The sequence below is a fragment of the Hyaena hyaena genome, unplaced genomic scaffold, assembly GCF_003009895.1.
Source record: "Hyaena hyaena isolate Hyena2069 unplaced genomic scaffold, ASM300989v1 scaffold_121, whole genome shotgun sequence".
NCBI lineage: Eukaryota > Metazoa > Chordata > Mammalia > Carnivora > Hyaenidae > Hyaena > Hyaena hyaena.
The window spans coordinates 3,050,172-3,067,459 of record NW_024080753.1 but is presented as its reverse complement, the minus strand read 5'-3'; the positions used below and the strand labels follow the sequence as shown (position 1 = coordinate 3,067,459).

At 54.2% G+C, this 17,288-nt stretch overlaps 1 protein-coding gene across 2 annotated transcripts in view; it reads left to right on the top strand.

The window, feature by feature from the left end:
- The window catches only part of ITGA9 (integrin subunit alpha 9), a 326,966-nt gene that overhangs the window by 295,647 nt on the left and 14,031 nt on the right, over positions 1-17,288 (top strand). For both annotated transcript variants that reach the window (XM_039237208.1, XM_039237206.1), the window contains 2 exons: positions 1,019-1,120; positions 16,044-16,163. In XM_039237208.1, the coding sequence (XP_039093139.1) occupies positions 1,019-1,120; positions 16,044-16,163 (222 nt within the window). The remainder of the gene's footprint in view (positions 1-1,018; positions 1,121-16,043; positions 16,164-17,288) is intronic.

Here is a 17,288-nt window from a genome sequence, read left to right as displayed (position 1 = left end):
GGGAGCTGTTGTCTAAGGGAGGTGTCCTCCGCTTTCACTCTTGGGGGGGAGGTTGTTCCAGAAGTGGGTCAAAGCTGGCAGCTGACACGTACCTCCTTGTGTGGCGGGCGGGCGGACAGGAAGTGTGGGTGGGCGTGCAGAGCCCCGGCCACCCCACGGCTGAGCCGCCCAGTGTCCCCCGGCCGCCTGTCCTCTTCCGCATCGGGAGCCCGGCTGCTCCTCCGCCCACAGTCCAGGCACCACCATCTGTACCCCTGGCTTGGGTTCTGACCCTTCCCTGAGCCATAGTCTTGCCCTGTCTTTTTCCAGATCCCTCCTCCATCCCTGCCTGGAGGCCATTTTCTCATCCTGGGGACCTGAGCCCCGAGGCCTCTGACCGCATCTGGCTGGTGGGTTCTTCCCAAGTCTTAGATGTGCCCGCGCCCACCCTGGTCTCCTTGCCCCTCAAGCCACAGCCAGATGTTTCCCCTGCTCATCACTCCATCCAGTACCCTCCCTCCATGTTAAATGATTGTGACCCCCAGACAGCCTCATTTAAGGGTAAAGAAAGAGTTAAACGTAACTCGTGGGAAGGGTTTGAGGGCTGTGGTCAGAGCAGGAAGATGCTTGAGAAATAGAAATCAGATGCCTTCCACGGAATGCCCGGCCTGGATTTGTGGTGCACAGTTAAACAGCTTTATTTATTTTCTCCTCTTTGTGAATATGTCAGTATCCATATCCAAATATCTGGCCCTTCCACTTGGAAACCACAGCACACAAGCTTGCCTGTATTGATGATTGGCAAAACCTCAGCTTTTCAGCATCCACCAGAGTATGAAGGAATTCTCAAGAGACAGACTGGAAACCTCTGTTTACGTGGGTGCCTGAAGTGGGGGGGGTGGGGAGAGGTCTAGTTCAGGGATAAAAGTTTTGTCTGGCCCACGTGGAATCTTGGAATTCAGTTCTACCTGCTACCTTGAGGCCCAGCCATTGTCACTGAAAAAAACTCTGTCACTGAGTAGTGTTGTTTCCTCCACAGGACAGTTCATCTGTCATCCAGTTCATGACCCGTGCCAAGGTCAAGGTGGACGCTGCCCTGAGGGTGGTGGAGATAGCCAGTGGGAACCCAGAAGAGATGACGGTGAGTCAGCCAGCCCAAGGACAGCCCTTTTCTGAGGGTGAGGGAGTCTGGGTGGCTTGGTGCTGGAGTTTCAGGGTAAAAACGGTCTGTGAGCCAAGATGGTGGCTCTGCGGTGGACCCAAGACCAGGCCTGCCTTGGCTCCAGGCCCCCGTGGACAGCTTCTGTGGTCTGCTCTTGCGATGGCGTCGTTCTCTACCGCGCTCTTACTGTGTGAAGGCTCTCTGCTACGACCGGCCAAACAAAAACCGTCTGAGGTACCCTTGACAGGGCTTGGATTTCCACGCTGAAAGCCAAGACTATTTTTATCTTTCTCAGACCTTTCCCTGAAACCTCAGCTGCCTCCCATCACGTTGTTCCATGGATAAACACTAGGCATCTTAAAAACAAGTGGTTTGAGTAACTTTAAGGAGGTCACATCCAAATTTCCAAACCCTACAACCTTCTTTCACTCTCTGCCCCTTGTCCTGTGTAAAGGGCAGGGGGCGCAGGCTTCAGAGACCCCGGAGGGCGCGGATGTGGGGGTGTGGGCGGGGCTGGAGGGAAGTGTGGCCTTGGGATTGTGCTGCCTTGCCTGGCTTTCAGGGGACGGGAGGGGAGGCACATTCCTGACACCCACGCTCAGATCCCAGGCCGGTGGGAAGGGTCGAGACAGCAGCCTGTGAACGGGTTTTGCCACCGAGCTAGGCAGCAACAGACACCACCTTTCTGATGTCCTTCCCTGGAATTCACCTCCTCTCAAGGGGCTCTTGGAAGAGTCGTGTTGCTGTGACAAATTTTCAGATGTGATAAAGTCCTAGAGACTACGCACCTACGAAGGAAAGGCTGTTGACTTATCTTCCAACAGTAATGGAAGCACCACGTGTCTAAATGTTAGCATGTGCATCTGACCAAAGCCCACTCTTATAAGACCCTGAAAAAAATAAGTCTCTGGGGACTGGAACGAAATCTCGGTCCTGCTCCTGTGTGGGGTGAACCAGCGCCGAGGGCATCAGCTCCTGCCGAGCGAAGGTGAACCCGGGAATGGAGGGGGGGAGGATTGTTATGGGGCTTGCACTGTCCATGCTCCGTGCGGAGAAGGAGCTTGACTCCTCTGTTCACTCTGAGAAACTGTCCAGGCACTAATTATAATAATAGAAACCAAGAAGGATGACTTGGAATAGCATTGGCTTCTGTCACCCTCTAGGGTGAGTTTTTCTGGCGGGTCAGGCACTGGGAGCTGGCTTTTGCCTTCTCCTCCCTGCCTTTTGGCCATTGCACTGCTAATTCAGACCCTTGCCTGAGAAGTGAAGGAGACCTTGATTCGCCGCTCGTTGTCATAGGTCTGGTTAAAAAGTTTTATTGAATGAAAGACGCACCCAACACGTGAGGTTTGGAATGTTTGGGTGGACCGCGGTGTCCCCAGTTAAGAGCGAAGGGGTGTAATTTAGTGGGTTTTCTGCAAGTGGAATCCTTTGTGTAGGTGAAAAAAAAAATCACCTGGGCTCATGGCCTGCGGTGAGAGCACTGAGCTGGGGGACCCAGGAAGACGTTGCCTAGTGCCCCATTGGTGGCTTCCAAGTCATCTGGACGCCCCCAATACCACTTCCATTAATTACTGTTCTATTTTTTAATGTTTTATTTATTTATGAGAGAGAGAGAGAGAGACAGCATGAGCAGGGGAGGGTCAGAGAGAGAGGGAGACACAGAATCTGAAGCAGCTACAGGCTCTGAGCTTTTAGCACAGAGCCCGACTCGGGGCTCGAACCCACGAACCGTAAGATCATGACCTGAGCAGAAGTCGGATGCTTACCCGACTGAGCCACCCAGGTATCCCAATTACTGTTCCATTTTGAACACTATGGTGATATTTTCATTATCAAGAGTTCTTTGGAAGAAGCTCTCATTTCCCCTGATTTTTCTTTAGTGCTCACCCATCAGAATCCCACATGTCCCCTCTCTCTCCTTTCCAGGACTTTGCCTTTTCAACCCATGAGCTAAGATGAAGTCCTCCAGTCTGGTCTCAACTTTCCTGGCAGGAAAAAAATCTTTTCTGAGTAGGAAGGTTTACTTTTTTAGAACAAACACGTTCTTCCCTGCGTGAGTCTTCTGAATGCCTGGCTCTCTGTCAGCCATCTCTTTGAGGGGAAATTTCCATGGAGGCGAGCCACCAAATTTAAACTGGGCACAGTTTCACAAGATTTTAGATGAGGTACCAAATTTTGATGGCTTTGGAATGAACGGGAAGTGTTCTTGCAGCCGGCAAGGAGAGGGCGTGGGTGAGAAGAGGAAGCAGTCCGATCTGGACCCACACAGGGCATCCTCAGCGGTACATGGCACCGACAGGCAAATCTAGTGGTTTTCCTGGGACTCCTTGGAGCTTTTGTTTTTATGCTATGGTCTGAGTGCTTTATAAAGCATTTGAGTGAATAACTAGAGATAAGTGATCGATTTCTGAATGATTATTAATAAATAGACCTGGAGGGCACTTTCTAGAGGGGCAACCTCTTGGACAACTCAGGACCAGCCCCACCAAACCCCCCTGTAACAGATCCAAACCTGAGCTCTCCCGGTGAGATTTGTCGCTTCATAGCCTGTGCCGGTTTCCAGGTGCCAGTAGTGTGCTAGACTTGCTATTCTATGCTGAAGTTAACTTTTATTTATTTTTGAAAGAGAGAGCGTGCGAATGACAGTGCACAAGCGAGGGAGGGACACAGAGAGAGGGAGACAGAATCCCAAGCAGGTTGCACCCTGTCAGCACAGAGCCCAGTGCGGGGCTCAAACTCACAAATCGTGAGATCATGACCTGGGCAGAAATCAGGAGTCAGATGCTTAATCTACTGAACCACTCAGGCGCCCCAACCCGGCCCTTCTTGCTTTTCAGGGAGATTTGCCAACAACTAAGGCTAGGGACTCCCCCAGGGCAACCCAAGAATCTGGAGACTTGGCTTTGCTACTGCGAGCCACCACCACCCCCGACCCCCTTCTGAGGCGGGAGGAGAAGCTTGTGTGAATGATGCAGCAAACCTATCTTCTTGATGTTTTGCAATCGCAGAAAATAAGACCCACACACAAATCCATAGATGAGTAGGTCATTGCCATGGGGAGAGTATATGGCGCTAAGATCTTAGGAGCAATGGGGAAGGACTGATTCTCTTCTTGGCAGAGTTGGAATGGGTTCGAAGCATATCAGGTAGCCCCCCCTCCCCCCCACGCCCCCCCACCCCCGCGGTGGCAGGAAGCCCGGAGAGCCAGGCTGATGGGGGAGAAGAGTCCAGAAGCCTGAGGAGCCTGGAGCACAGGCTCAGTCAGGCACAGAAGAGCAGGCATGTGCCCTGGACACAGCTGTCCCTGGCTTCTCTCAGCCTCTTGCTCTGAAGTTGGTGGGGGAGCGTCTCACTGGCTGAGGTTAGGACCCTGTCACTGGGAGGCCACACCCCAGGGGAAGCAGCCCGCTGCGCTGGCCTCTCTGCATCACCACTGCCCTGAGGCTCACACAGAGGAGGATTCCCAGCTCTAGAGAGCGGGGGCGGGGGAGGAGGATCACTCCGGGCGCTGCTAAAAGGTGACGCGCGTCCCCTCCCACAGGCTTCTCTCACCCTGAGGATCAGCCCCAAGAAGCGCCCATCCCGCCAAGGTCTTTGTTCAGTCACTTAGAGCATTCTGTGGGCGGTAACCCCCCTGGGTCATCTGCAGACTTAACGAGAGAATGTGAATATCTTTGTCCAAAGAGGGTTGAGGAGTATTTGCATTTTTTTGCCTTTTTTACTTTTTTATTTTTTTAAGAAATAGCATAGCTTGAGTGAGTGACACTTCCTTGCTCATTTGACAGGGCAGGTGTTCGGGGCGCATACCTTCTGCCACGGTGCATGGGAACCATACAGCCACACTGGCGGTCGCCTCCCTCAGGCAGCCCACAGGATTTCCCCACATCCTCCCTGGGTTAGAACCACTAAGGTCCTGCCTCTGGCGAGCAACGGGCCTCCTCGCTGGGGAGGAAGAATGGCTTGCCCAGCATCTCACAGTGCCTGACGCGAGCCCACTGCCTCCCCGCGGCAGCCAGCCAGGCCCAGGGGAAGGCGCTGAGCCGGTGTGTGCGCAAGGGCCTGGGCGAACGCAGTCCCAGCGTGGAAGGAAAGCGTTGGCTTGTTTTAAAGTATCTCCCAGGTTAAAACCGCCCAGGTGGCCTTGAGCCCAGCCTGCTCCTTCAGACTGGGCCTGGCTGTCCTCACCCCGGAGGGGCCCTCGCCTCTCGTTCTAATCAGACCCAGAAGGAAGGCTCAGGGCGGCAGCCACACTCTCGCTTCTAAAGAAACCTGCCCAGCCAAGGGCTCACGGAGCAGGGCAGTGAGTCCAGAGTTCATCTTCTCTGAAGCCATTTCCGTTCAGTTCCCAAGCTCGGCCCTTTCGAGGAGTCGGTCCTCTGTGAATGCAGAGCACTGCGTCTCCGCCTCGGGAGTCAGAAAAGCCCGGGTTCGAATCCATCTCCCTCCCATCCCCGCTGTGTGACTTCAGGGATCAGGCAGGCTCTGCAAGCCCGTTTCCTCGTCCATAACACGGGAAAGCTGCTCTCGCCGCCCTAGGGACTCCCTCCTTTGTTCTGCAAACTCCCATCCCCCGACCGAAGACACCAGCCAGGGTGTCTCAACCAGACGGGCATCACCCACCATGGGACACAGCGATGAGTCTAGAAGATGCCGCTTTTTCCCTTTGTCATGCTGCTTCCTGGTGCGAGCTTTACAGTTTTTACAGCGTGCCTTGTACTTTACCATTTATGCGGCCGGGTGCACAAAATGAGGTTCCACGAGGCACAAGAGTTTTCCCCCATGAACCCCAAGCTACACTGAGATGTAGGCTGCAGAAGAGGGTCCTCGGAGGGTCACCACCATCCCCATCCCACACCCTCATCCAAAGATGGTGGGCGTCCTACTCCACACCCACCAGCCCACAAGTGAGAATTAAGTTGTGACCATCAGGAATTGAGAAGGATCCCAGCAAAGTTTGCCCACATCAGAGTCGCAGTTCCTAATAGCCTCCTTTTGCTGATTTGTTTGATGAATGCTTACTGGGGGCTTGCTGAGAGCCCGGCGCTATACCAGACGCTAGGCATGCTATGGGGACCAAGATAAACATGGCCCCGGCCTCCCAGAGCTGACTGAGGGGGCAGAAGATGCCAAACAGGGAAGCAAAGAAGGGTTTCACTTCAAATTAAGGTTAGTCCTGGGGCGCCTGGCTGGGTCAGTCGGTTAAGCTTCCGACTCTGGATTTCGGCTCAGGTCGTGATCTCACCGTTGGTGGGATGGAGCTCCGCTCCGGGCGTGGATAGTGTGGAGCCTTCTTGGGATTCTGTCTCCCTCTCCCTCTGCCCCTCCCCTGCTTGGGCGCGCACACTGTCTTCTCTCAAAATAAACAAACTTAAAAACATTTTTAAAAAGAACAATAACAACAAATTGAGGTTAGTTCCATGGGAGCAACCTGCTTTTGTTGTTTTTAAATGTTTGTTTATTTAGAGAGAGAGCATGTGCGGGGAGGGGCAGAGAGAGAGGAAAAGAGAGAATCCCAAGCAGGCTCAGTACTGTCAGCAGAGCCCAGTGTGGGACTGGGTCTTGCGAATCCCGAGATGACGACCTGAGCCCAAATCAGGAGTCAGATGCTTAACCGGCCGAGCCATCCAGGTGCCCCGTGGGAGCAACCTGCTCCCTATTGAAGGCGTCAGGGAGTCTTTCTCCAGGGGAGTTGAGCTATAGAAACTGAGGAGGAATTAGCCGGCCACGGATGGGAGAAGCGCCCCCGTTCAGGGGCAGAGCTGCTCACAGATCCAACAGCCCGCTGTGTTCACAGCTCAGAGGCCAGGGCAGAACGGTGAGCATGTCTGTGGAACACAGACGGGTGTGTGCCCTGTAACGCCAGGCAGGCAGTAGCGAAGGGAGGCCAATGAGAGCTTGTGTTCGAAGCAGGGAGTGGCAGGATCACATAACAGTTGACCTTTGAACAGCACAGGGTCTGGGCACCAACTGCTGTTGCAGTCAGAGATCCACGTGCAACTTTCAGGTCTCCAAAAACTTAGCCATGAACAGCCTGCTATTGACTGGAAGCCTTACTGATAACGTAAACAGTCGACGTGTAACTTGTATGTTACCTGCATTGTATACCGTATCCTCACGGTAACATAAGCTAGAGAAGAGAAAATGTTATTAAGAAAATTGTAAGGCAAAGAAAATACATTCACAGCACTGAACTGTACTTATTTAAAAAACCACACACATATAAGTGGGTTCACCATCATCCAGAGATGCACGGTTCAACCTGTATTGTTCAAGGGTCAATTGTACATTTATTAAAAATCACAGACTACTGTATGAATGCTGGGCTGCAGGAAGGACAGGTGGAAATAAGAAGGCTGCGGCTGTTACCCGCCAGGGATGATGGTGGCAGAGGCGGTGGAAATGGACGGTAGATCGACATCCGTAAAGATGTGGCACTTTGTGTGGTCACATGCAGGGGATGCCTGTCCCAAAGGGTTGGGAGGAATGAAATGACATCTTGACCCAAATCTCCTTGCCTGCTGCATCCACATGGGCACTCAGGTAACAGTGGCTCTCACTGGGGCGCCTGGGGGGCTCCGTCGATTAGGCATCTGACCTGGGTTCAGGTCATGACCTTAACAGTTTGTGGGTTCGAGCCCTGCGTTGGGCTCTGTGCTGTCAGCTCAGAGCCTGGAGCTGCTTCCGATTCTGTGTCTCCCTCTCTCTCTGCCCCTGTCCTCCTTGCCCTCTGTCTGTTTCTGTCTCTCAAAAATGAATAACATTTAAAAGAAATTTTTTTTAATTAAAAACAAATAGTGGCTTTCACTGCATAAAGAGATGGCCAAGGACAGGATGAACCACGTGAAGAATAAGCCTCTCCCTCCCCCAATCCTCAAGAGTCTTGGTCAGTTTACCCTAAACCAGTGATTTCTGGTTATCGTGATGATCACCATCATCACTGTTATTTTTGTGAACAACAGAACCCACTGTTAAGTTGAAATACGCGCCAGAGTGTGTGCCTAGACCTCCGCCTTGTCCATTTCCCTTGGTGGCCTCTGCACCCATCACTGAACCCCTGGACTCGAGAGAGTTCTGCTGTGAAAGCTGGTATTTTAGGACAGACTGTTGTCCAGTCTATCGACTCCTTTCACGAGACCTGAGCTGAACCCCCAATAAGCATGAACAAGAAGCACTTTATCCCTCAGCACACAAGTGGGTCCTTCACACGCACACACGTGCACACACGTGTGCAGGTGCACACACAGGCATGCACGCAGGCAGCACGCGGCGCACTGGGGTCATATGGAAGGACCGAGTGACCCCTGAGCAGCACCGCAGGGGCCTCCCAGGGGACGGGAAGGGCAGCCACTCCCGGTGAAGTCGCATGGTGTCCTGAGCTAAAGCCTCAACGGGCGAACGTGAGACCACTTGTGTGTGCAGCTAGCGTATTCAGGAAGTGATCCCTGTGAGCCCGGGAGGGCAGAGGGGGAAACTGAGGTTCCGGGAGGCGAAAAGACCTTCTGACCTGAGGTGCCACGGCCTGTCAGCTGAGGAGCCGGGACGGGCTGCCCATTGGCAAGCCCTGAGCCTTCCTAGCTCCCGTGCCCCCTGGCCCAGCGCTGGCTGTTGCCTCGTGCCCGCGCGATGGGAGCACCGTGCTGAGCAGGCGGCAGGGATCACGGTCCTGGGCGGGAAGCAGCTGGCCCTTCCTCTAAGAGCGACCATTACTCTGGTGGCCCGAGTAGCACGTCATGCGCAAGACCGGGGTCTGTTGATCCCGGTGCTCTTCCCGGGGTGGCCTGGCCCCTCACCAGATGCAGGCGCGCTGACTGTCCCCTGAAGGGCGGCCGTCGCAGAGAGAAAACCTCCCAACGCAGCGTCCAGAACCCAGTCCGTTCCCAGCAGACACGGCCCGTTTGTAACAACCAAGGGCTCGTGCGCCCGGCTCGTCCCTCTGCAAATGCGAGCAGAGCAGGCGGCCCCCGGCACCAGGCCACCACGGGCACGCGCGACGTGTCTGTCACGGCACAGACGTATGATACCATCTGGCCAGATGCGCAGTTTCTTTTCTGTCCATTGATGTGTTTGCGCTGCTCCCTGCTCCCCTGAGCCAGGTGCCTTCCAAAGGCTGTGCTCTGAGAGTGGCTTAAGAACATTTAAGAATGTTCTGCTGAGAACATTGCCCCACCACCACCCCCTCACTGGCCGTTAGATGTAATCACAAGCAGGTGGAAATGTCATTTCATTGTCCCAGATGTTCTTCCCTTTCCACTTTTGCTGTTACTTGAATTCCTCCTCTGTGCGATGTGTGTGAGGTTGACTACAGAGAGCATCGTGCCGTTGCCATTGACCTTCAGCCGACCTGGATCTGAGGTTGAGCCTCCCTTTGGGTAGCACTGACTGCACCGTCCCCTGAGCCCTGGAAACCCCTGTCCAGCAGCGGCCTGGTCAGGTGCACCCCACTGGGGTCACGTCCTGGGGCGTCGCAGAGACCCAAGCACTGCCAGCTGGGACGCGAGTCCTACTTGCAGTGGTGGGGACGTAAAAGTTTCCAGAAACACAGAAGAGACTCCAGCGCTGTGGTTCTGGTGTGCCAGCTGCCTCGGCCTGGAAGCTGGCTCCCACTGGCTCCTGACGTGACCCCGGCTCAGCAGCCACAGGTGCATGGAACTCTCCAGCAAGCAGCAGGCACGGCGCCCAGCACTTGGGCCTGCTTGCCCCAGCCCGATGTCTGTCCGCCTCACAGCCTCTGTGGAGACGGCTCCGCAGGCCCCTCCTTGTCTTACTGTTATCATTTAGCACCCAGCACACAAGCCCCCGGCGCCCGTCCACGGCTGCGCCGTCCCCCCGCCCTCCACTGCGCAGAGCGCAACCCCGCCGCCTCCCGACCTCCACCGCCAGATGCCCCGCGTCCACAACCTTTCTCCCTCTTCCTCACCTCCTTTCGTACTGGAAACACGGCATCTCCCTGTACCGCTGCCCCTATAACCCCGCTACCAGGGCTGTTTGTTACCCCCACCCGTGGTCTCCCTCCTAGTCTACCGTCATTATCAGCTAAGTGCTCCTGGCAAACTGTGAACTACACCCCTCCCCGGTCAAAACCCTGCATCGGATTCCTATTTCTCTTAAGATAAAACATATGATTTTTTTTAAATATTTATTTTTGAGAGAGAGGCAGAGCATGAGCTGGGGAGGGGCAGACAGAGGAGACACAGGAACTGAAGCAGCTCCAGGCTCTGAGCTGTCAGCACAGAGCCCAATGTGGGGCTCGAACCCACGAACCGTGAGATCATGACCTGAACCGAAGTTGGACACCCAACCAACTGAGCCCCCAGGTGCCCCAAAACATAGGATTCTTAACCCAGCTTCCAGCCCTTCCTGTTTCTCCAGCTTCATCTTGAGCATCTTCCTCTGGCATCTTGTTCATTCTTTCTGCCCCAACCGCGTTGTCTGCTGGCCCCGTCTCACCCCTGCCGCGCTTACTCTGGCCACAGGGGTTTTGCATATGCTGTTCCTTCTCTTTGGACTGCTGTTCCCTCACGCCTATCTCAGAGTCTTTTATAACCATGAACCTTTCCCTTGGGGCGCCAGCCAAAATTATAATTTCACATCTTTGTGTCTAATTGGCCAGTGTTCTCTAAAAGCCAGAAGCTTCGTGAGGCCAAGGACTATCTGCTTGATTCATCAGGGAACCTACAGTGCCCGGCACGTAGCACTTGCTTCGTAGACAAACAGATGGATGCGGTGGATGGACAGACGAGGGGGTGGACAGATGGGTGTGTGGGTAGGTGGGCAGATGGATGGATAGATGGCCAGAACTCCCTGCAAAGAAATAACATTTGCAGATATATTTTTGACATGGAGAAGAGAGGCGCACTCAGAGACTCCAGCTCCAAATCCCAGCATCTCCTGCTTAGACTGAATTATATCCAGGCTTCATCTACTGTTATAGCTGAGACGACATTGAATTTTATTATTTTGTGTCCTCATGACTCACACAGTGAATCACGATCCAGGTTTAGGGGACTGGGGAACATGAGTTTGAAACCTTGTTCTGTAAGAATTCACAGGGTGCTGGGGTGCACCAACGGACAGTGCGTCATTACCTTACGGAGCGATAATGACTAAGAGCCAGGACTGCCCACTAAGGTTTTAAAACTAAGCACCGTGGAGCCATGGGGTTCCCTTGAGCTGGTTCAGGGCCTGCTGGGGCTGGGGGGGTGGCTTAGGAAGGGGTGCTGAGTGGGCGGGGCTCTGGCTGCCTACCTTCTACACAACCAGAGGACCGCCATGTTTTTCCGTCTTGCCCATTGGGATACCACACCGTCTTCTCTGCTAGAAGAGGTTGAAAATGGCTATGTTTCCAAAAGCTCAAAGAATGACTAATTCTGCCAAAAAGTCAGCCTTCTTTGAACAGGAGATGTAGGAGCAGAGTCTCTCTCTTTCCATTTTTTTTTTTTTAACTTGGCTTTATAATGCTCACTTAAAAAGAAATTTTATGAGCAAAGGGTAGAAAAAAGGAGAAATACCCATAATCTCAAAAAGCACCTATGTACTTTTAAAACCTCCTACCATTTTTCCACAAAGCTGACATCTTCTAGATATTAAATTGATATCCTGATTTTTTTCACTTAATGTTATAACATTTATCATTTTTCCCATGATGTTGTCATGTGTCAAAAGTATTTAAAACTTGGAAATTAGGCAAAAAGATGCTCGTATGTCCTTCCAATGGTAGACTGGAATATTCTCTAGACCCTTTCTACTCAAAGTACGGACCAATGGCATTGGCATCACCAAGGAGAGAGAGATCATACGTGTATGTGAGTGGGGGGGGGGGGCGAGACAGAGAGAGAGAGAGAGAGAGAATCCCAAAGAGGCTCTGCATTGTCAGCGTGGAGCCCAAAACAGGGCTGCAACCATGAACCGTGAGATCATGAGCAAGTCAGAAGCTTAACCAGGTGAGCCCCTGGGGCGCCCCTGAACATTGTTAAGATGAGCAGTATTGGAGTTTGTCAAATGGACAGGAATGGAAGGGCCTTCCAGGCGGCCAGAGCAGCCTGCAGTGGCTAGAGAGCACAGGTCTGGCTGGTGAGATGATGCAAACCAGCGAGGGCGTGAGTGACAGCCTGGTAAGGGGCTGGCAAGGTAGGAAGGAGATCAGACTGTAGAGAGCCTGGGACCCTGGGTTATGTATTCAGTGTAAAGGGAAGCCACCAATAGTGTAAGCAGAGAAGCAACATAAGAACTGCATTTTAATAAGACCACTCCTGGGCGCCTGGGTGGCTCAATTGGTTGAGCATCCAACTTTGGCTCAGATCATGATCTCACCCTTTGTGGGTTCTACCCCCGCGTCGGGCTCTGTGCTGGCAGCTCAGAGCCTGGAGATGCTTCAGATTCTGTGCCTCCCTCTCTCTCTGCACCTCCCCTGCTCACCTTCTATCCTTCTCTCTCAAAAATGAAATAAATCCTTTTTTGAAAAAAAGAGACAACTCCTAATGGCCTCCCTGGGCCCTGAAAGGGTGCTGGACCTGGAATAGTGACTGGGGATGGGAACAAGAGAACACAGAAGAGACATAGAGAGGTCCAGGGGCCTGGCCAGATCTCCAGCCCTTTGGCGGTGAAGACAAGTCCCCACGGTCTGACTCCCCACTGTAGTCCTGCCTTTATTTGGGGTTTTATCTGAGATGTGACTTCTTAAAGCTGCAGGACGCTCCGATTTTGTCCCCTAGATGAGCTTGTTAGAATCATGACACATGAATACGAGCCCTGCCAAAGCACAAGCCACATATCCAAGACGGATGGCATCACTAAAAATAAGAAGGGATTAAACACACATTCCAGCAAAGTGACAGGGCATTCTTGTGGAATTTGCTAGACTAAACTGCTGTGGATACTCTTAACTGTGTCTGTATCCACAAAACCAGACCTCCAGCGCGGCTTTGCCAGGACGTAGATTTCTGACGCGGAGGGGCAGGCAGTGTCCCTGAGAAGCCACCGGGTTATCCAGGGGGCTCGACCGCAGCTGTCCCACACCGAGCTCCCAGCCTGTCTCAGCGACTCTCTGTCCGCGAGAAGGTTCTGCAGACTTGTGTCCCAGGACCACGCGCTGGGAATTTTCACAACACTGATTTTCCCTCGCAGTCCCCTGTTCACAGGGGGGGAGCGGAGGGCGGCATCCCGGCTGTCGAAGGTCGCACCCGTCAGCCCTGGTGCCGCAGGGCGCATCGGTGCAGGATGCCACGAGAGGTTCTGAATGTGGGGCTGACTCAATGCACAGCTTTTTAGGGGCACGAACCCAAAGGCATGAATCTGCCTTTACAGACGTGACTCTCCAGTCTGAGCCAGATTCAAAACGGGCGTGTGATGACAGACTTCAGAGCCCGTTTCGGTCCCACTACCTCCCACCCTTCCAGGAGAGCTCAGCGGCTGAAAACCACGCTTTGTGACAGCCCCTACAGAGCCGGGGTGGGCACCGGGGGGCAGTGTGTCCACACGGGGCAGTGTTGCTGGCAGTGAGGACAAACATGTTACAGCCTGGAGGAGGCCCCCATGCACAGCGTTGAGAGGAAGAGCCAGACGCGGGAGCTCAGGCTGTGCCTTGCGGGTGCGCTGAGGACAGGAGCAGGCGCAGCTCCCCAGGGCCGCGGCAGTCGGGGCCGCCGTGACCTTTCTGGGGGTGTTGGCGGGAAAGGAGCGCAAAGGCGACTTCGGGGGCTCTGGTCACGTTCCGTGTCTTATTCTGGGTGCTGGTGGCACGTGTGCGTTTAGCAGGCACTGGATAAGGCTTCAGCGAGCCGTGTCCTTGGGTTGTATTCACTTCTCTCTACGGATATTAGACATCAGGAAATAGTTTTTAAAAATTGAAAAGTAGCCAACCATGCACAACCTCAAAGATGTCTCCCTGAGGGTAATGATGGGAACATCAACTTCCACTTGTCAGAGTTGGGTTCTGCCAGGCGCTGTGCTTGGGCTCGGTGTGTATTAGCCCCTTGAATGCGCTGCAGGGGAGCTCCTTTCCCCGTTTTGCAGATGAGAGAAATGGGGCTCAGAGAGGTCAAGTGCCTTGGCCCAGGTCACATAGCCAGTGAGTATATACAGCAGAGAGGCCTCCTTTCCATTCCCACGATGACTACTCTGTGTAGGCAGTTTTCTTTCATTTGCCTCCATGTAGGAAGGGATGGTCTCTGCCCGATTTTCTCTGAGATAATGTTCTGGATTCAGGGTCTACAAGGGCAACTGTGGCAGCTCGTCGGCCTCATGAAGGGCCATCCAGCCCCTCCCCCTGGCACACACCCCTCCCCCCCACTCCAGCCGTGGGAAGGGACCCTGTGAGATGGAGATGCTCACCTTGGCTCTTATCACCAGGGCACAGTCAACAAATGACCTGTTTAACTAGCAGGTAGTCTAAGAAGAGCACCATCAGCTAGGCACTCGGCGGTGTGGCGTTGCAGGCTCAGGTTTGGGGGTTTGGGGTTGGCTGGACCTGAGTTCAAATCCAGACTCTGTACTCAAGCCATATGGCCCAGAGGAAAAGGCTTGTCCTCTCTGGGCTTCCCTGGTCCCCCTCTGTAAAACGGGTATTGAATCCCTCATCGGGTGGTTGTGTAAAGCAGACGGCAGATTACAAGAGAAACACGGGGCCTGACACGGGGCCTGACACGGGGGAGCATTTGGGAAGAGGTAGCTGGGAGCCAGGAAAGGGGATGTAAACGGTGCTGGTCACTGTGAGGCAGTGCGGTGCCCAGTCACTCCACGCAGCTTGAGTGCAGAATCCCTGGGCTCCCATGATTCGTGAAGCTTCCTGGTCAAGGTGGAGACTCAGCTGGCCTTCAGCATCCGGCTAGGTTTGGACAGGCCTTCTCCAAGGAGCGGATGGCCCAGCTTGGACGCAGACCAGGGGATGGGCCAGCTGGGCGCCCAAGAGAAACAGTGGCTGCCCAGAGCGGAGATTTTCATCTCTTTTGCAGCGAGCTTGCGTGGGCGGTGGATGTTAGGGGAAGGCTCCTATGCAGCAAGGGCACAGCGGATGCTTTGAATTCTACAAAACCAAACCGCACCATGACCAGTGGCGCTAAAGCGTAGCCAAAGGGTACAATTAGTGTTGAGTTAACACATGTTACACAGTCAGTTCTCCGGCAGGAGGGTGGGGGGCCCTGACTTGTCTACCAGTTTCTGCAGTGTGAATGCACACACTGCATTTCAGACTACCTCTGCAATGCCGATAGACGGGGAGTGAGGAAGAGGAGCACACAGTGGGCTCTGGCAGGCTCAAGGCCGTTCAGGCACACCTCTGAGTTTCCATGAAGCTTGGGGAAACCTGCCTCACCGAGGCACGGGCCGGGACTGTGCATGGGCTGGGACTGCGCACAGTTCCCACTGAAGACCAGAGCCCAGTGCTTCAGGAACAGCAAGGGTATGCGGTCCGCCAGGCCCGGCCCTGAGGCCGGGGACAGATGGTGTCCCAGCCCCTGCGCAGCGACAGTCTGTCAGGAAGCTGGCACTGATCCAGTGCTTGCACTGAGCTACACGCTGAGCTGAACGCTCAGAAAGAAGTCCTGACTTACGCAGAGGCACGCCCACGCCCTTCCCCGCAAAACCGTAATACAAGGGGGTCTTCTGTTGCCCTAATCGAGAAGAGTGCGCCTTTTAAGGCTTTCGCCGCACTATGTTCACTTCGTGATATTTAAGTCAGACTTGTTGTTGCAACCCTTTCAAGACCCGGGGCTTGGATTTCAACTGCCTTTTCCAACCCTGCTGAAAACTCCACCGGTCTGTGACCGGGGGAGAGCTGGACAGAGTCTAGTCTTCGGTAACAACCGTCTGGACTCCTCCATGGGAGGTTCGCTCCAGGGGTCAGGCCCAGGGGGGGCTCTGTCCTGCTACGGGCACAATCATCCCCTTTTGCTTTGCCTCCTAGGTGGTCTTCGAAGCCTTGCACAACCTGGAGCCGCGTGGCTATGTTGTGGGGTGGATCATTGCCATAAGTTTGCTGGTGGGAATCCTCATCTTCCTGCTGCTGGCTGTCCTGCTCTGGAAGGTGAGTCTGGTGACTGCGGGGCCCATGGAATCCCCACCCCGGGTGACCAGCCCTCCTGCCTCACAAGGAGCCTCTAGAAAGAAGCTGCCTTTTGGGACATCCTTCATGGTGGGGGTCCAGTGGAGCGAGGTCAGTGCCCCCTCAGGCTCGGATGGACTCTTGGTGCCACTTGAGGCCATTCATAGCCAGGAGCAGACACCTGAGCCCCGCTCGGTTCTCACCTTCTCACGGTCCTAATGGGAAGGTGGGAGCTGGACTCCACAGTGAAGCCCGGGAGGAACAGCGGGGACCCGGGTGGCTCACCATTTGCTTGAAGAAATAAGCCAAGGAACCGCTGAGCAGTTCTTTGTTCTTTTCCCATGTGGAATACGAGGGGGATTTAGGCCCTGAAGACTCGGGTCACTCAGATGAGCTGCCGTCCAGAGCTCTGCCTGGGGAGCTGCCAGGTCCGCTCTCCCAGCCCCTGGTGGGAGGGGAGCCAGGGGGTAAACTTGGCCTGCTTCCTGTGCCAGGGACGCCTGCCCCTCCTCCTTGCCTCTTGTCACCTCCCCAAGGAGAAAGGGGTGTCCTCGCCCCAAGTCTGGGGTGGTTTCTTTGCCTCACACTCTCAGAGCTCTGGAGTCCCCGCGCTTCAGAGCCTCTATCCTCGTCAGTAACAGCCTCAGCACCCTCGTCTGGGGAAGGTGTGTCCTCCGTGGCCGTCACGCTCCGGGTGAGTGGATCCGGCCCCTCGGTAGCACCAGAGCCCGAAGCTGGGGCTCGTTGCCACCAAAGCTCTGCCTTTGTTGTTCTAGGGTGTCAGATGCAGGTGGAAACGGGTGCTTTCCGTTCAAATAATGAGTTTCTTTGGGATTACAAAATAATTTGTGTCTATCGGTCAGGCACTGTAACAATAAGGAAAAAAGTATAGAACACCCAGGAGTCCGCATCTCAGAGTAACTCAGTATCGTCTCTTCTGGACCTTCCTCTCCGTGCAGTGATGTAGCCCAGGCATTCCCACAGCTCGCACTTACTGTCGAGTACGATGTTGACCTTCCCAGTCATCCACACGACGTGCCCGGAGGGGCAGTACCTCTAAAGTTAAAACCAGGGGTTCATTAGTCATCTGGGAAAAAAAAAGCATGA